At 41.7% G+C, this 20,983-nt stretch overlaps 1 protein-coding gene across 1 annotated transcript in view; it reads left to right on the top strand.

Annotated features, from left to right (window-relative positions):
- LOC126470278 (nonsense-mediated mRNA decay factor SMG7-like) overlaps positions 1-20,983 on the top strand; it is a 212,297-nt gene that overhangs the window by 169,310 nt on the left and 22,004 nt on the right. The window contains exons 17-19 of the mRNA XM_050098027.1: positions 1,688-1,857; positions 9,284-9,540; positions 12,020-13,720. Coding sequence (XP_049953984.1) covers positions 1,688-1,857; positions 9,284-9,540; positions 12,020-13,720 — 2,128 coding nt within the window. The remainder of the gene's footprint in view (positions 1-1,687; positions 1,858-9,283; positions 9,541-12,019; positions 13,721-20,983) is intronic.

Here is a 20,983-nt window from a genome sequence, read left to right as displayed (position 1 = left end):
AGTTTTCTTCCAGGAAAGGCAACCTCCCCCCACTCGGAGCATTGTTCACTTTGCAGTTTACAGAGTGCCTATACCTTCCCAGCATTTCCAGTCCAATTCTCTTATGTGAATACACATAATAACTTCCCTGAACACATGTTTACATAGTGAGGTTATTTTCAGTTTATTAAATGATTATTAAATGATTGCTTATTTGCAGTTGTTAAGTGATCTTTTATGTAAAACGTTCTTCTAAACAGTGGTGGAGAAGTGTTTAACTTGGAAGTGTGTTGTTGTCAGAGATCTATGTAGTTTTGGTGGGAAAGGGATCGGAATAGTAAATGTGGCCCCTTGCTGCTGTCTCATCATTGTATTGTAACACCATATAATTGTGTTGTAGTCACTTGGTTATGAATTAATGAATAACCAGAAAGTTATTTCATTTCTCAGATTGTTAATTGTGTTACTGATAAACAAAATAAGAGGTATAGACCGTCTGTAAACCGAAAAGTGAACAGCGCTTGTGGTGGGAAAGTTGCCTTTCCCAAAGAACACTCCATCTGTCATATGGAATGACTAAAAATCAGTTTTCTCTTTATCAGTGTAGAACAGTGTGCAGAGATTTACATAGATTCTGTCCTTACACATTTCTTGTGTTAGTATTATTTGTAACTCATATCTGCATTCCAAGTAGTGTTAATATATTGTGTAAAAAAATAAAGATCCCTTGGAATGTCTGTGCTGTATGTTGCTGGTGATTCACAGGCGTGATGGGGAGCGGTGGTATCAATTTTTGAAACACCCTGTAATTACTTCTTTTGGTGTAGTATGGTAATGGTGAGGAATCACCTCCTCACTCTTCAGTTTGCAGATGTATGGAGGAGAAAAGTGCATGACCACAATCTGGCAACCTACCTTCCCTCACAGTTCTACCCTCCACCCTCCTGCTCTTCTCCCCCCCCCCCCCTCCCCCCCTTTTCACCCTGTTATGCCCTCAGAGCACAACTTATCCCTTAATATGACTTTACTGCATTTAGATGTAATACCAACATTTCATATTTGTTTCTGACACACTTCATTTAAAATAAATGTTAACCTTATACCATTAAAACACTATTTTTAATAATCTGCGATTTTTACAGCCCCTGCAGCACAGAAATTAGTACTCCTACAGAAAAAAATTAATATGACCTATTTTTTGTAGAAAATTAAATATAGTTTAATTTGATACAGGAAAAATTTTCATTCGAAGGCACAATTTTTGTTACTCAAGAAAAAGATAAAAAATTTCACCTTTAAATACCCACACCGCACCCCACCGCTCACACCCCATCGGTCAGGATTCTTGCTACATTTATTTACAGAAATAATACCAATTCACAGGTGGATTAGTTGTTAAGTAAATAATTTAGAAGTGAATGAGACTACCCACCAAATAGCAGAAGTATTGAATTGTCAACAGACACATATGAAGGAGAAAAACTTGCTGGATTTCAGAGTGAATCCTTTGTTGAGCTAGAGCACAAAACACACACACACACACACACACACACACACACACACACACACACACACACACGATTAAGGGTGCACATGCATGCCAATATCCAGTAGCTATAAATCTGACAGTGACTACAAAAACATAAGTGCAGTGATATATTAAGTATTATTTCAAGGGATATAATAGCACTTAATTGTTAATTTACAGGAAGGATTCAGGAGAAAATGATAAATTGGTATTTGAACTGGCGTATATGATGCCAGCAGATATGGCACATAAAGAAATTGTAACTGTTCAAGAGACAAAGGATGATATTCTTGATACTTCCACACTGACTGAAATTGGTTCCCTTGATTCGGACAGCACATCAGGAATTGGTACGTACTGATATGTTATGTACTCATAGTATAATACAGCTTTTTCATATGATACCAAATATGCAGATGCTGTTTATTACTTGTTTTCTTCCCCCCCCCCCCCCCCCCCCCCTCATCATTCCTTAGTTCTCCAACAATTTCTTGGTTTGTTTGTGGATTTCTCCGCACAAAATGGTTGGGCATTTGCTGCAGCACCCCGCACCCCGATGTCCAATTATTTGAATATAAGAATTTGTCAAGGTTAATTTCAGGCATAAAAAGGATCATCCTTTTTATTTTCTAGAATTTTTCATGCATATCATACAATAGGCCTATTTTGGCAGTGTTGCCATTGTCAAGTGCAACTGCGAACTTTACATTTTGTAAATTTCATTTACTTTTTTGATATTTGTGTGGGGATTCAATTGTAGATTATACTTACATGTAACTGGGCGTGACATATATTTTGCATCGTTGATGAATCCTTCTGGCAGTTGTTGCACTTTTATGATGGTAAAATAGCTGTGTAGTAAATTGACTGGTAGTTGACAGTTTTCAATGGTGCTGTATGTTTACAGATTCTTTTTTTTTTTTTTTTTTTTTAAGTAGTGATATCAATCAGTCGATTCTCTTTATGCATTTAAAAAATCAAAACCATAAAGTCAACAAAATTGAAATTGCACTTCAAATCTTATATACAATACCAGAAGGACACACCATGAACATAATGGAAGAATTGGAAATTTATATAAACGTGAAAAATTATCCACACAACAATTAAACGAACAGACTGACTTCAAACACAAATATTACGTAGAAAATTTTTTGACATTCTGGAACATGAGAGTGGGTAAAAAAATAAACAACTAAATTATCTTTAGCTCAAACAATACCACTGACAAAGCTGTAAACATACAGCATCATTGAGAACTGTCAACTAGCAGTCAAATTACTACACGGCTTTATTTTACCATCATCAAAAGTGTGATAGTAGACAAAAAGATTCATCAATGATATGATGTGTAAAGTCTCACCAGTCTAGACGTTAGTGTACAGGTACAGTTAACTCCACATACAAATATTGCAAAAATAAATGAAATTTACGAACTGTAATGTTAGCAGGTGTACTTGACAATGACAATGCTGCCAAAATAGCCATGTGGCACAAAATGAAAACAGGACAAATATTATATGTTGGCGGTGCTAACTTGTACTTTGCTGTCACTTACATCCTATCCTATTCTTTCTTTGATGTTCAGTTACACGTCCTGATGTTTGAATTGCCACATATATTGATAATATTTTTCAGAATCATTTTAGTAGCTAGTACATTGCTTGTGCATTAAGCAGAATGTAATTTTGTTTGTCCATCCAGATACACAATGTAAGTAAGTAAAGCTTTACAAATAAACAAAATTCAACATAATAGAAAACATCAGAGGCAGTATCAAAATGTATGTGAGGAGTTGTCTGGAACAGTGCACTATCATGAAATATTTGCTTGGCATGTTAAAAGGGAGATTAGTAATTGGTTGTCCTCCCTGCAGGCCCGAGGTATTCCTGCCTGTCGTAAGAGGCGACTAAAAGGAGTCTCTCATTTTTCAGCCTTTATGTGATGGTCCCCCGTAGGGTTTGACCTCCATTCTTCAAAATTTTCCTGAAAAGTGAGCCAATTGGAGAAGAGTGCCTTACATGGTGCATCGTGTCCATGCGGTGAGATCTATCGCATCCTTCGTCAATGTGGATCTGGACTTCTGCTCATTCTGCAACTGTTGGGTGAGGTCACCCTTCTGGGTCCATATTTTCCATCAACTGTGCAGTATTGGTTTCTACACTGACAATGATAATGGATTTGTTTGCTTTGTTGCACCTGATATCGAGCACGGTAACCAGTCCTTTGTGGTAGGGTCACCATGTACCCTGTTGGTTGTAGCCCTTAACCACAGAGGGATCGCTATGCTGATGCCTGCGCCATTAACTCCCTATGTATGCCAAGTAGTAGATGCCAGTCACTCTGGGGCATCGTGACTCCTGGCAATGGCCATCCTGCCAGGTGGCCTTTGCTGCTGCTGGATAGTGCCCGTGGCAAGGGCCCCTGATTGGAGTGGGTGGCATCAGGGCAGATGACATGCGATGAAGCGTAGTACATCATCTCTTGCTGGTGGTCAAACACTAGCAGTCCAAGCGTTCACAGGCTCAATTTAATGCACAGAAGTATGACCCCATATCGTTCCCCTCCCTGGCCACACCATGGGAGGAACGTCAGGCTAGGGATGGCAGCAGCTCTTATTCACCCTGGTACCTTGTCTCTTTGAGAGCTGATGGGGAATCTTTCATGATGATGAAGCCTCAGTTTTTTGTTGAGCTTTTAGAGGACAAGTTCAGGGAGGTGGAGCGCTAGTCCAAAATGAGATCTGGGTCAGTCTTGATCAAAACAGCATCTTCTGCCCAGTCATGGATGTTACTTGCTTGTGACAAGGTGGGAGATGTTTCTGTAACCATCACACCCAATAAGAGCTTAAATATGGTCCAGTGTGTCATATTTCACAGGGACCTTCTTTTGCAATCTGACAATGAGCTGTGCACCAATTTAGAGTGGCGAGGTGTACATTTTGTTCGGTGTGTACACTGGGATCCGAGGGACAATCAGGTTGCCACCAGTGCCTTCATTTTGGTCTTCGAGGGTGATACGTTACCTGAGAAGGTCAAGGTGATGGTCTACCACTGTGATGTAAATGCGGTGCTTTAAATGCGGGAAGTTTGGCCATATGTCTTCCAGCATCACACTTAAAGACTGCAGACGCCCATCACATCCCAATACTCCATGTGCCCCGTTTCCCACCTTTGTCAACTGAAGAGAGCACCATTCGCCTTGCTCGCCTGACTGCAGGATTCTCCATAAAGAAAGGAAAATCATGGAGTTCAAGACCCTGGACTGACTGACCTACACAGAGGCTTAGAGAAAATTTGAACGCCTACATCCTGTATGTATGACATTGTCATACACCACCGCTACATCAGTTTGAACCGCATCACCTCTCTCAACCCCCGTCACCTCTCTCAACCCCCGTCACCTCTCTCAACCCCCGTCACCTCTCTCAACCCCCGTCACCTCTCTCAACCCCCGTCACCTCTCTGCTACGGCATCTGTTAAGCTTTACACCTGCTTTCTTCATTGCCCTCCAGGAAACCTGGTTCCTGGCAATGTGGACCCCTGCTCTCCAGGGCTGTAAGGGATATTACAGGAACCATAGCAACTATAATAGAGTGACAGGCGGAGTTTGCATTCATGTCCTAAAATCAGTCTGTAATGAACCTGTGCCACTTCAAACCCCTCTTGAAGATGTGGCTGTCAGAATAAGGACAATGCAGGAAATAACTGTCTGCAATGTATATCTACCTCCAGATGGTGCATTATCCCTGATTGTATTAACTGCATTGAGTGATCAATTCCCTGAATCTTTCCTACTTTTGGGAGATTGTAATGCCCATAACCCCTTGTGGGGTGGTACCGTGCTTACTGGATGAGGCAGAGATGTCGAAACTTTACTGTCTCTACTCAATCTCGGCCTCTTAAATACTGGGGCCGCCACATATTTCATTGTGGTTCGTGGTAGTTACTCAGCCATTGATTTATCAATTTGCAGCTCAGCACTTCTTGTCCACCGGAGAGCATATGACGACCTGTGTGGTAGTGAACACTTCCCCATCTTCCTGTCACTGCCCCGGCATCAGGCCCATGGACGCATGCCCGGATTGGCTTTAAACAAGTCGGACTGGGAAACTTTTCAGTTCTGCTGTCACCAATGTATCTCCCCCACATGGGAACATCAATGTGATGGTTGAGCAGGTGACTACAACAATCCTTTCTGCAGCAGAAAATGTGATCCCTCGCTCTTTAGGGTGCCCCCGGCGAAAGGCAGTCCCTTCGTAGTCGCCGGAAGTCGCTGAAGCAATGCAGGGGCATTGGCGAGCTTCATAGCGGCATAAGCAGCTCCCTTCCCTGGTGCACCTCATTGCCTTTAAACAGCTCCGTGCCCGCGTTTGCCAGCTTATCAAACGACGGAAGCAGAAGTGTTGGGAGAGATATGTCTAGTCCATTGGTTGCCATACGTCACCTTCCCAAGTCTGGGCAAGGATCAAACATGTTTTTGGGTACCAGAACCCAACAGGTGTTCCCAGCGTTAACATAAAGGGCGTGTTATCTACCGACGCAATTGCAATTGCCGAGCACTTGGCTTAGTGCTGTGCTCCAGCCTCTGCATCGGAGAATTCCCCCCCACCCCCCACCCCCCCACACCCACACCCACACCTCCACCCCCCCAGCCTTTTGCACTCTCAAACGGCGGCTGGAAGGGAAAGTCCTCTCATTCACTACACACCTCAGTGAATCCTATAACGCCCCATTTATAGAGTGGGAGCACCTCAGTGCCCTTGCACATTGCCCTGACACTGCTCCTGGGCCAAATCAGATCCATAGTCAGATGATAAAACATCTCTCATCTGACTACTAGTGACATCTGCCCGTCATCTTCAACCGGATCTGGTGCGATGGCATCTTTCCATCGCAGTGGCTGGAGAGCACCATCATTCCGGTGCTCAAACCTGGTAAAAACCCACTTGATGTGGATAGCTATTGGCCCATCAGTCTCACAAACGTTCTTTGTAAGCTGCTGGAATGTATGGTGTGTCGGCGGTTGGGTTGGATCCTGGAGTCATGTGACCTACTGGCTCCGTGTCAGGGCAGCTTTCGCCAGGGTCGCTCTACCACTGATAATCTTGTGTCCCTCGAGTCTGCCATCTGGACAGCCTCTTCCAGTCGCCATCACCTGGTTGCCATCTTTTTTTATTTACGAAAAGCGTATGACACGACCTGGCGACATCATATCCTTGCCACATTATACGAGTTGGTTCTCTGAGGCCCGCTCCTGATTTTTATCCATAATTTTCAGTCGCTTCGTACTTTCCATGTCCAAGTTGGTGCCTCCCATAGTTCCCCCCATATCCAGGAGAATGGGGTAACACAGGGTTCAGTATTGAGGTCTCTCTATTTTTAGTGTCCATTGACGGTCTAGCAGCAGCTGTAGGGCCGGCCGTCTCACCTCCTCTGTATGCAGATGACTTCTGCATTTCGTACTGCTCCACCAGTACTGGTGTTGCTGAGCAGCACCTACAGGGATCCATCCACAAGGTGCAGTTGTGAGTTCTAGCCCACGGTTTCCAATTTTCAGCCACAAAGTCATGTGTTATGCAGTTCTGGCAGCATCGTACCGTTCATCTGGAACCAGAACTTTACCTTAATATCGATCCACTCACTGTAGTGGAGACATATCGATTCTTAGGACTGGTTTTTGATGCCCAATTGACTTGACTTCCTCACCTTCGTCAGCTTAAGTGGAAGTGCTGGCAGCACCTCAGTGCCCTCCGCTGCCTGAGCCACACCAGCTGGGGTACAGACCACTCTATGCTGCTGCAGCTCTACAGAGCCCTTGTTCAATCCCGCCTTGACTATGGGAGTCTGGTTTATGATTCGGTGGCACCCTCAGCGTTGCGTTTTCTCGACCCAGTGCACCACCGTGGCACTCGCACACATTTGTAGTTCTCCTGCACATCTGAATTACCGTCTCCTTTTCCCACCTGCAGCGGTTCATCTCCTGCATCAGCAGCCCGTGTCAGGGCTTCCAATCGCAGTTCGTGTCCGATCCCTTTTTTCCCAACTGGAATCCTTGCCTTTACCACCTATACTTGAGGTCCATTCACGTACATCTCCTTGATGTACACCTAGGCCGCGACTTCACCTGGACCTTTCACATGGCTCTCTGCTGCCACTTCCTCTCAATTCTTGAACTGTACCAACGCCATAAAGTGGTTTACACTGACAGCTCGATGACTGATGATCACGTCAGCTTTGCATATGTCCATGGAGGAGATATTGAACAGCATTCCTTGCCTGATGGCTGCAGTGTTTTCACTGCCGAGCTGGTGGCTATATCTCGTGTTCTTGAACACATCCGTTCATGCCCTGGGGAGTCGCATCTTCTGTGTACTGACACCTTGAGCACATACAAGCTATCGACCAGTGCTACCCTCGTCATCCTGTGGTAGCGACCATCCAGGAGTCCATCTATGCCTTGGAACGGTCCAGTCGTTCAGTGTTGTTTGTCTGGACTCCAGGTCAAATCGGAATCCCAGGCAATGAACTTGCCGACAGGCTGGCCAAACAGGCTACGCGGAAACTGCTTATGGAGATCAGCTTCTCTGCAACTGACCTGCATTCAGTACTACGCCACAAGGTTTTGCGGCTTTGGGAGACGGAATGGCATAACCTCAGTACGCACAACAAACTGTGTGCCATTAAGGAGACTATGAATGTGTGGAAGACCTCCATGCGGGCATCTCGCAGGGACTCTGTGGTTCTCTGTCGGCTCCGCATTGGCCACTCTTGGGTGACACAGCTATCTCCTGTGTTGTGATGACCCATGTCAGTGTTGGTGCAGGGCCCGGCTGACAGTGGCCTATATCTTGGTGAGCTGTCCTCCTCTGGCTGCCCTGCGACAGACTCTTGAGTTACCGGACTCATTGCCATTAATTTCAGCCGACAACACCTCATCGGCTAATTTAGTTTTACGTTTTATACGTGACGGTGGGTTTTATCATTCTATATAACTTTTCGCGCATGTCCTTTGCCCCTTTTTGTTCTCCACCTTAATTCATTTAGGCTGTATGTTTTAATGTGTCACAGAGTGGCTGGCTTTTCCTTTTTATTCTCGTTGTCGGCCAGCCACGATCATCTGCTCTCTTGTTTTTATCCCTTCTTTCTGTTTCTTGTTTCTCTCTGTGGTTTTCTTTTCCTGTTTTGTCCATAGTAGTGTTGGTTGTCCTTCCATCGTTCTTCTGGTTCTTCCATTCTCTTGTTATTGTGCTGTATGTCTCCTTTCTTTTCTTCTTTCCCATGTGTAATTATTTTACCGGGAACAAGGGACCGATGACCTCGCAGTTTGGTCCCCCCCTTTAAACAAACCAACCAACCAATAGGTTTGTGGACAGAACATATTTACAGGTATATTACAAGGAGACTAAATGAAAATTATGAAATCCCCTAATGAATCTGTTTGCATTTAATCTGATTCTTCTGAAATAAATGTCTGAGGTTTAGTATTGGTTTACTTTCGTTTCCCCACCCTTACCATTCTCATAACTTTGTCCCTGTTGTCCCCTTCCTCCCTGCCACCACCACCACCCTGACCTCAACCCTCCTCCCCTCCTCCGTCTCCCCTCCCCCTCCCTACTGTGTACAAATATATATATATAAAGGTACTACAAATTTGTTCATTTAGTTATTGCAAAATTGTAAAATCTTCTGAATGTTCTAGTTTAACTTCTAGTGTGACAACACATTTGAATCATTTTTAATCACTTTCTAAACTTTGATTTTTGTTTGTTTTAGGTGAGGGTACAGGAACACAAACTCCACCAGATTTTTTTCCTGTCAGTTTGCCACCACCAGTGATGAGAGATGAAGAATTGCCAAAAAATAAAGGATCTACACTAGTAAAAGAGACTTCTTCAATTACCACACACTCATCAGTTCAAACTCCATCTCATGGTCCAGGAATTATGAAAAAGTATCGTCAGAATGTTGCAATGCAGGCTATTCTCAAGAAAATGGACCAAGAATCTGTTAAAACAGCAGAAGCAAAGCAGGTAGGCACCTGAATATACAGGCTATCCCAAAACATGTTGAGTACAAATCGTATACACAAGAGAGGATCCTAAACAGAGTGCATTGAGAAAAGAAATCAGTTGTCGGAAGTGAATTTTTAGTTTTTTTATTGACTTACTTACACCATATGGAGGCAACGTTAACTTGTATCTGTTATTAAAAGTGAATACTGCCGGTCTTACTGCATGTGTTATAACAATATACAATATTTGTTTAAAAAATGGGGATTTTTGTTTGTTGGAAAGAATTTTATTTGTTTGGCTACATTAATGTTATACGTTCAAAATAGTCCCTGATAGATATTAAACACTTGGACCAGTGCTTTTTGGAAGCCCTCAAACACTTCTGGACCTTAATCTTTGGGTTAGCTTTTATCTCGCTTAATAATCTGTTTTAGTCTAACAGATATGTGTCAAGCAATGGCCTTTGAAGGTTTTATTTATTTTTAGGAACAGAAAAAAGTCATATGGGCTGTCTGAGGAATATGGAGGCTGGACCAGTATTGTTTTGTCACAAATTCAGGCTCCCTTTTTCTGCATTGCTTCACACAAATGTCATTGAATTTGTAAATAGTACTCATTGATCATTCAACCTTGTGGCAAGAACTCTGTGCGCTATGCCTTTAAAATCGAAGGACACAGATTGCATAACCTTCACATTTGACAGCACTTAGTGAGCTCGTTTCAATGTTGGCCATCCAGAATGCTTCCATTGGGATGATTGAGACTTACTCTAGGTGTCATACCCATAAATCCATGTTTCATCGAGAATTAAGTTCCATTTCAATGGTTCTGTATAGCTGTTGACTTCATCTAGCTACTTCTGAACAACTTAAAATCACTGCTGTTTTGTTCAGAATTCAACAATTTTGGAACACATTTTGCTGTCATACATCTTATACCAAAACATATGAAAAGTTTCCAGGGGTGATCTAGTTCATATGCCAACATCATCAGTCTTTTACTGACTTCAAAACTCATAGACTCTTGTTTTTCTTATAGGAAACTCACCAAAAATAATATTTAACATTTTTAAAATTTTATTGCTCTTCATTCTATTCATATAGCAAAATGTAATACAGATTCTCTGAGTCATTTTATACAAAATATTAGTTGCCAATATTATCAAAACACATGTGACCTTTTTGACAGCTAACAACAGACTGAGTATCTGATGTGGTTTACACTATACAGGTACTTTTGAAATGTTTACCAACACGATGACAACAAACTCTCACAAATTGGATGAATAAAACACACACAATTATTTCACATACTGTTATTTTTGGACACGTCTAGTGTACAATATTGCCTTACTTTTTCAAATATCCCTACTGTTTGTTTTACAATGAGACAGGCAACCATGACCAGTTCTTCCTTCTTTCTTGTAGGATTTTATACACACAAGAAATAATGTAACCACTATGGGGGTGGGGAGGGGACACTGTGAACATCTCTCAATCAGGATTTAGAATCCTCCACTGTGTGTGTGTATGATTTTCATCGTAAAGGTATAGTACACCATGTAAAACATATAAATATAAATGGTTTACAATGAAAAAATGTGTATAACCTGTGTGAATGTATTCTTTCCTGGGGTATCTGCATATTGAAGCTTTCGAGGTTCCAACAGGATAGTAGAGTTAAAACTGTATATATTTTTGGTTATAGTCATGTCCATCATTTGCTAGCAGTCAACAGAAGAGTATGATACAAATTTGCAAGTCACACAGTTTCAGTGTTGTTTCCATGTTTCTATTGAATCACTTTCATCATTTATATCTTGGCCTTCATGTCCAGCAGAACATTATGTAGCATAGCAACACTGCAGAAAGAGAAGGAATCTCATAATCATTTCAGTAAATAACTTTTCTGCAGTTACACTTTATTTCATCATAACTCAGTTAAACTTGAATAAAAACTGCTGCAGCTGTTATAAATCCTTTTATTAAAGCCACAACAGTTTTGAAATTTAAATTATATCGTCAAAGATATTGTCCTGGAATATGTTATTCCTAGAGATAATGGGCAGAAGTTTAAACAAGGGGAGAGGATGAAACGATAGCCCCATAAGTTGTCAGGGGTTTACATCACTGCCTATAATCACTGCCAGTTTGAGTATATTGACTAAACAGGAAGGTCCTTCAAGGTTAGGTTTAAGGAACATGTTTCTGGTTCGGGTCCTGGCCCTGGTTCTGCCTCAAGTTCACGTTTAACTGAATTGGGTCACTCAGTTTCTAGTATTACATCTGGTCTTGCAATTTTGCATACAGAACACAAGGGTAATTTTTTTGACAGTCTTTTTGTTGTGTCTGCCTGCAGCCCAAAAATCTGCACTGTGTGGTGAGTAGCAATCTGTCATTTTCATAATATTGTCTTTATTCCAGGATTTTCCATTGTCAGACTAAAATGTCCAATTTCTTTTGTTTTTTCTGTATGTAATAAATATCTTTCTTTGCAGGTCACTTTTAAAACACCTACACCAGTTGGGTCAGACTCAGAAAAGAAAACCCAGAATAAACAGATAAAAGGATCCCAGGAAAAGCAAATTGCACAGCAGACACCAAACAAAACCATAAGTATTGCAGTACATACTAGTAATGATAAGAATAAATCTGCAAATGCTTCAGATTCTGTAGGAAAAAATGTTACATTCACCCTTCATGGTAGTCAAGAAAATACACAGATACAGAAGGAGAAGCTAAATGTTCCCGATAAAGTTCATTCACCTGCCATCAACTTTCAGGATAAGAATGCAGCACCACTGATCAAAATGGGGCAGGATACAGTCGCTGGGAGTGCATTTTTGGGGTCAACCTCATTTGGTTCACCCACTCCACAAGAAAAGAGCTTTACAGTGCCTGCCCAAAATTCACAGAAGAAGAGTGTAACGTTCACTGATGAAAAAATTTTGTCATTTGCTGCCCAGGTGTTCCAGAATAGAGGTTTGGCGTATAAGGGCGCATTTTCTTCTCAGGTACAACAGGATAAAAACAGTCCATTGTCCTCTCCAGCTGTTCAGGAGAAGGCATCACCATATGTCACCCAGGGAACCGACAATAAAACTAGCAGCACATATCCTGTAGCTAACATAAAAGAGAAGCCTATTACATACTCTGCAGTAGTCCAGCAAGAAACAGCTAAACAACCTATTGCAGAAACGTCTACATGGATTTATAACAAAAATGCTATGCAGCCACCGCCACCTCGAGATGTGCGTGGCCCTGTGGCACCGACCTCCCAAACCAGAACAGAATTGCCGGGAACACAGGTCTTCGGAGGAGTCGGGAGCTTTTCACAAGATATATTGAAAACTCCATTATTTAAGTTGCCCGACATACAAGAATTACGCAATACATCAGACAGTAATGTGTCGAGCCCACAACTGTATTCGTCGGGAAATGCTCTCGGAACAGAAATGCAGAAAATACCACAATCACAGTACTCTATGGAAATTAATAAAAGTGTGTATACCGGGCCAGATGTGAATACGAAACCAGACTTCACAAATGTTTCCAGTGTCGATTCTAGTCAGCTCCACATTCCCGCAGCCATAGGAAGTGAGCATAGTGCATTTCAGTCTCCAAGTGTAAATTTTGCACATCCACATTCTGGCTCTAGAAATTTTCCTGATCAATTGGGGAAAGTACGGCCACCTCCAGGTTACACTCTGGCTCATGTTCCACAGACACCTGTAAACTGGTGGAAGGAAGATGTTACACCTGCTTCTCCATTGACAACTTGGTGGAAGATGGATACGGCCTCGGGAAACAGATCAGTCTCACATCCTCCTGGAGATGACAGTACAGCCATACAGTACAGTCCTCTCGGATACGGAAGGCCACCATCACAACAGTTACCACTAAATCTTGGAAATGAAGGTTCTGGGAAAACAGACACTGGATATGGCAGCCACTTATGGAGTATGAGCTCACCTAGTTCATCTGTGGAGGTAAATCTGCATCACAAACTGGTTGGTGGCACTGGGCAGCAACAAGCCAGCTACACTACCAGTGGCCATCAGCAACCAACCTACTCAGCTTCAGGCCAGCAGCAGACCACTTACACAAGGCCTGATAACTCCCTCACAGGAATGTTCACCTCTGACGTAAATATGCCAATGTTTGGCCCACGCGATACAACAGAACGAGGATTGTCGGAGGTAATTATTTAATAAATGCACTATTCATACTTAATTAATTTTATATTATTAGAGCACTTAACATTTATCCAATATTTTGTTTTATGCAAGATATCACTACAGTATTAAAAGTTTTGCTTGCTAAGTCTTTGCATCTGATGGCATGATAAACTGGGGAGAAACTGGCACAGAATAGTATATTATCTAAGACTTCTTTACCAGGTTATCTTCCAGTCGTTAGTTAGTTAGTTAGTTTTTTTCCCCCCCTCCAAAAGATAAAGCTGTTAATTAAACTGAGCATTCAACTCGATTCTGGCGGTATGCGAGAAAGGGAAGGCATCTGTGAGGCAGGGGGGGGGGGGGGGGGGGGTTAAATAGTAGAGGTAAACCAATTATCAGTTACAGTAAGCAGATTCAAATGGATGTACGTTGCAGTAGTTATGGAGAGATGGAGAGGCTTGCATAGGACAGACCAGCATGGAGAGTTGTATCAAATCGGACTGTAGACAATGATAAGAACAGTGTTGAAATTAGAATAACAGACTATTTGCTACAATTTCACAAGCCCTATTCTTCTGGTGCTGTTGGGTCCTTTGTTGTGACTTGGCAAGACAGCCAAGTCACAATGAGAGGAAGCCGAAGGGCACGCGTTGAGCTCACGCAGATTGGCGTGAGGTCTGGAACAGTTAAAGGAATTAATAGTAGCAAATAAAGTACGTAGTTGATGTAATACTTAACTTTAATCCACAATTGTAGAACATCTCTCTTGACGGTACATGTTATAACCACCATATAAAATAATATCAAATGCTATGGCGCCTTGCTAGGTCGTAGCAAAAGACATAGCTGAAGGCTATGCTAACTATCGTCTCGGCAAATGAGAGTGTAGTTGTCAATGAACCATTCCTAGCAACGTCGGCTGTACAACTGGGGCGAGTGCTAGTATGTCTCTCTAGACCTGCCGTATGGTGGCGCTCGGTCTGCAATCACTGACAGTGGCGACACGTGTGTCCGACGTATACTACCGGACCACAGCCGATTTAAAGGCTACCACCTAGCAAGTGTGGTGTCTGGCGGTGACACCACATCCTTGCGTGTATGCCACATCCCTACAATCCCAACTACTCTTTTTCTGATACATTGACAATTCTTTGAGTCTGGATTAATTTTGTATGTACTTACGGTATGGAGTACATTATTTAATTCGCATTAAATGAGATGCATGCGATGAGGTGCATGCGAAACTCCAGGGCTGAAATGCACATACGTGTGTGTGTGTGTGTGTGTGTGTGTGTGTGTGTGTGTGTGTGTGTGTCTGTGTGTGTGTGTGTGTGTGTGTGCGCGCGCGTGTGCCATTATTGCTTCAGCTAACACAGTGCTAAGTTGAGCTATCATACATGCAAGGGAGCAGCAGTGATATACAATAAACGACAAGCCGGGTGAGAAAAAATTTACAATATGTGTAAGAAAACGACCTATATCCCAAGCTAGTTCCACAATCCCACAATGACGAAGTTGCCTACAAGATAATTATCAATCAAAAAAGCAAATGGCTGGGATCTGATGCAGTTGCTCTGTTTAATGCTTCGAATGGGTCACTACTGTGGTGTAACACTTTTACATGGTAACAGAGTGATATAATGAAAGTTTAGTTTATTATAGTTTAATTAAACAGTGATTTAGCTCATATGATGTGAGTTTATTTTATCATTGTTTAATTAATTAAGATTAAACTGTGATTTTGCCCATATATACTTAGCTTGATAACATAAAGAAAGTTATTCTTTACATTTGTACAAAGTACTCGTGTTATAAAAAACACCACACCCACTTGAGAGTTAAAGTAGGCAAAAACTCCATGTCTGTTAACAATCCACAAGTGAACATCTTGTTGGGTTGGAAATGGCAATCAGATTGATTTTGAAAGCTAATGCCTCATTACAGTTTTCTATATTTACTAATGTAGGTCATACAACATTACTTGGTGCCCTTACATTTTGATTACCCTCCATTACTGGAGCTTTCGACAATTCCTGTAGCAATTTTAAATCGTCTGTTTGTACCTCATTGGTTGTTGTCAGGTTGGAATTGGTACATCACTCAGTTCCTCATAGGTCCAAGAACACATCACCCCACAGAGCTCTGTTCTGAGTCGTACACTCTTCACCACCACCAACGGGCTAGTGACTTCCATCTGACCACTCATCTCCCCTGCACTCTTATGTCAATGGCTTTTGCATTTGGTATAGCTGTACTTTGTAACAGGAATTTCTTAACGCCCTGTAGGAAAAACATCGGGGACTGGCTACTACTCTTCTCAACTACTGCTTCCCTTTAAAGTCCTTCAAAGCCTTGACCAAATGCCAGATCCAAGCTGTCATCGGAAGGGACTCTACCTGGACCCTCCCCCAGGGACTCCAGTTCTCACCCATGGAAACGTGAGTTGTGCATTTCCGTTGTTGTACAACTGTCCATCCTGATCCAGAACTCTACTTGAATACCCAGTGCTTGGACATTGCTGCTCAGTCCTGATTTTTGGGATTCCTGCTTGATAAAAAATTGATGTGCTTGCCTCCTATTCATTAACTAAGAACTAGGTGCATGTGAAAGCTTAATGCTCATTGCTTCCTTATTCACACCTCAAGGTGTGGGCTTGCACTACTCTGCTCCATATTTACTGGGCCCTGGTCTCATCCCGATTGGACAATGTTCACTAGATTAATGACTAGCAGTACTTCCAGCTTTGAAAATGTATGACTCCAGTCTATCATTGTACAATAAGACTGGCCACTGGCACTTTCTGAACTAGTCCCATAGACAGTTTTCTTGCCAAAATGCCATCTGACATTTTCCTAATCATCTACCGTAACATATTCTTTTAGCATACTAGAAGTATCAACACTCTCACCCTCAGGTGGGACTACCAGTTGTAATGTGCCTCTGCTGGGACTTCCGTCTAACTTACTTAGAATGTGCACCCTTGCGGCGTCTCCCTGCGCATGCTGGATCTGGGGTCCCTTGACCCTAACACTCTTGCCAGCTGTCTCTGTCATCGCTCTTTTCCTCCGTTTTAATTGCTTTTAGATGAAGTTTGCCACCTTTGTCTGGTGCACCATATTTTCTGTTTTAGGGGTAGCACTCTAATGAATAGTGGGTGCTGTTCCCCTCTGTAAAACTTTGACTACAACAGATCAGGGGTGGAGCAGTTGTGGGAGGGAGCTACTCCCCTGGCTTCACCCACTTACTGACCTGATTATTTCTCTCAATTTGTTTTATTATTGTCAGTCCAACTGATATTCGTTACATTTCTAGCCTCTCACTTTTACTATTAGAAATCATCCAGCTAGAAGTTACTTTTTAGTTTGTAACTGTGTTTATCCTTAATCAGGTTGGCAGAGGGTCAGTTGGAGGTGGAGTTTCTCTCCCTACAGGTGAGCCTTTGGGGACCATTTATCTGCTCTGACCCATATACTTTTAATTCTCCTTAAATTATTTCTCAGCTCTGGCATCAATATTGTTTTCAGTGCTTTGATTTTAGAACAGTTGTGGCGGATGTCACTAATGCTAGATGAAGTCGGTCTTGACCAGCTGATTGCCTCAGGATGTGCCTTATCAAACAATTCCTTCCTTAAGTTTGTGTCATTAAGTTCTTTTTCTCCATATTGAATCAGTACCTCAGTGTTATTTGATCTATACATGTAATCTGTAAACATTCTTCTGTAGTACCACATATTGTAAGCTTTTTGTTCTCTTGTTGTCTGAACTTATCTCTATTTCACTTCTGTACAAAGCTACCACCCTCCAGACTAACACTTGCAGAAACTGGTTGCTAACACATAAATTTATATTTGATGCCAACAAATTTCTCTTTTTGAGAAATATTTTTCTTGTTATTGGCACTCTGCATATTATATAGCCTTTTTACTTTTCTCATCTGTTATTTTGCTGCCCAAATAGCTAATCTCATTTACTACTTTCATTGTCTCTATTTCCTAATTTAATTCATTCAGTATTATATGATTTAATTCGACTGTACCTAATCAACATAAGAAAAGTGACTGACACTAGAGCATGACAGGAGTGATGATGCTGGTCCAGACTCATCTGCACACACATACTGCCCATCGTCATACGGCATTGGATTTCCTTAGCACTGTGATAATTGCCTTTGTTACTTTTTTGCACATGTTTGCAACTAATGTAGGACATTATGCCATGTAAAACAAATATGCCATTCACAGAATGTGAACAATAAAAACAAATCAGTTGTTATGTTACCAGCAGAAAGTGATGTCTGCAAGTAATTGTGGCAACTGGCACTTGAGATAGCAGAGCGATACGACAGCAGTGAACGATCCAGGTATACATTCCATTACCCTTGTTTTGCTTTGACTGGTATTCATCTTGTGTATCTTTCCAAGACACTATCCATTCTATTCAGCTGCTGTGTCTCTGACAGAATTATTATATCATCACCAAACCTCACTGGTTTAATTTCTCCTCCCTGAATTTTAAGCTCCTTCCAAACTTCTCCTTGGTTATCTTTACTGCTTGCTGAATGTGGGTATACGGGGTGTTTGGAAATTCCAATTACAAACTTCTATGATGTGTAGAGAGGAGTGAGTGCCCAATATTTTTTAATAGGATCCTATGTCCAGAAATCTCCGATTACCGTTCTACGGTGGTTTCAATTCGGATGTGTAACATGTCCACGTCTGCTTCCACTCAAGGTAACCGGTGCTGCATAATTGATCTTCCTACTAAACATATTGGACCCATTCTTGGCAGCTGAATGTCCATCAGGAAATGTTGTTTCAGCATGATGGTGCTCCACCTCACTTCTCATGTGCACTTCAGAGACATCTCAACTGACTACAAGATGAAAGATGGATAGGCCAACGTGGTGCAAGCGCATGGCCGCTGCTATCACCAAATTTAATTCCTGTGGACTGCTTCTTGTGAGGTCATACGCAATGTTTAATTTATGAGACTCCTGTAGAGACGCAGGAAGATCTGCTGTCACGAGTTCTGGACACTGCAATTGAAACTGAAGAGACTTCAGGTGGGATGGAGAGAGTGCAGCAGAACATGCTTCCTAGTTACAGTGTCTGCAACAGTGTTGGTGGTCGCCACATCAAGCCACTATCGTAATGGATCAGTACTATTCTGTACATATAGTATGCTAGGTACTTTTTTGTTTTGGGAATAATGTAAACACACAGTGTTTAAGAGTTAATACAAGCCAATGTGCTTAGGTGATAAATGGATGTTTTATTATCTTTCTTTTTGAATTGTTACATGATAATTATACTGCATCACGTCTAATTCAGTTGCTCAAGCCGAAGTGGATGAGTTAAACATATGAATTAAACTGTAGCAGAGCAGGAAAGGTGCATTTCTGGACATGGATTCCTATTCAAAATATTATGTACTCATTCCTCTCTACAAGTCCTAGAATTTTGTAACAGGAATTTCTTAACAACCTTTAGAAAAACGTCGGGGACTGGCTACTACCCTTCTCAACTACTGCTTCACTTTAAAGTCCTTCAAATCTGATAATTCCATCTTGTTTGTGCAGTTTGTAGGTTTTGGATGACTGTTTGCTCCCTATATTTTATCCCTGCTACCTTCAGGATTTCAAAGAGTGCATTCCAGTCGACATCGTTAGTAGCTTTCTCTAATCCTACAATTGCTATAAACATAGAGTTTGCCTCTCTTAAACCCATCTTCTAAGATATGTCATAGGGCCAGTATTGCCTAACATAGTCTGAAATTAATCCAGAATACAATTTGGGCTTTCCTCAAGGTATTCTTATACCATTTTTTCCATTCTTCTGTAAATAACTCATGTCAGTATTTTGCAACCATGACTTAACAAAATGATTGTTCTCTGTTATTCACACCGGCCAACGCCAGCCTTTTTTGGAATTGGAAGTATAAAATCATTCTTTTAGGCTGAGGTATTTTGGCTGTCTCATATATCTTGTACACCAAATAAAATAGTTTTGTCATGGCCGGCTCTTCTAAGGATCTCAGTAATTATGGAGGAATGTCACCTGCTTCAGGGCCCTTGATTTGACTTAAATCATTCAGTTCTCTGTCACATTCTTCCCACTGTGTCATGTCTCATACCTCATCTCCATTTACTTCCTCTTCTCTTTCTATAATATTGCCTTTAGTTCATTTCCCTTATAGAGCCTTTCTACATATTTCTTAGACCTTTCAGCTTTCCCTTCTTTGGTTAGTAATTGGTTTGCCATCTGAGCTGTTGATATTCATACAGCTGTTCTCTTTCCTCAAAAGGTCTCTTATAGTTTCTTGTATCTTTCCTATTGTCATCCATGCCTTTTAAAGCCTTTTATTTCTACATCTACATCCACATCCACATCCACATCCACATCCATACTCCGCAAGCCACCTGACGGTGTGTGGCGGAGGGTACCTTGAGTACCTCTATCGGTTCTCCCTTCTATTCCAGTCTCGTATTGTTTGTGGAAAGAAGGATTGTCGGTATGCTTCTGTGTGGGCTCTAATCTCTCTGATTTTATCCTCATGGTCTCTTCGCGAGATATATGTAGGAGGGAGCAATATACTGCTTGACTCTTCGGTGAAGGTATGTTCTCGAAACTTTGACAAAAGCCCGTACCGAGCTACTGAGCGTCTCTCCTACAGAGTCTTCCACTGGAGTTTATCTATCATCTCCGTAACGCTTTCGCGATTACTAAATGATCCTGTAACGAAGCGCGCTGCTCTCCGTTGGATCTTCTCTCTCTCTTCTATCAACCCTATCTGGTACGGATCCCACACTGCTGAGCAGTATTCAAGCAGTGGGCAAACAAGTGTACTGTAACCTACTTCCTTTGTTTTCGGATTGCATTTCCTTAGGATTCTTCCAATGAATCTCAGTCTGGCATCTGCTTTACCAACGATCAACTTTATATGATCATTCCATTTTAAATCACTCCTAATGCGTACTCCCAGATAATTTATGGAATTAACTGCTTCCAGTTGCCGACCTGCTATTTTGTAGCTAAATCATAAGGGATCTATCTTTCTATGTATTCACAGCACATTACACTTGTCTACATTGAGATTCAATTGCCATTCCCTGCACCATGTGTCAATTTGCTGCAGATCCTCCTGCATTTCAGTACAATTTTCGATTGTTACAACCTCTCGATACACCACAGCATCATCTACAAAAAGCCTCAGTGAACTTCCGATGTCATCCACAAGGTCATTTATGTATATTGTGAGTAGCAATGGTCCTATGACACTCCCCTG

The sequence above is a fragment of the Schistocerca serialis genome, chromosome 3 (assembly GCF_023864345.2).
Source record: "Schistocerca serialis cubense isolate TAMUIC-IGC-003099 chromosome 3, iqSchSeri2.2, whole genome shotgun sequence".
In the NCBI taxonomy this organism is placed as follows: Eukaryota; Metazoa; Arthropoda; class Insecta; order Orthoptera; family Acrididae; genus Schistocerca; species Schistocerca serialis.
The sequence above is the reverse complement of the archived record's forward strand: the minus strand, read 5'-3'. Positions and strand labels throughout refer to the sequence as shown.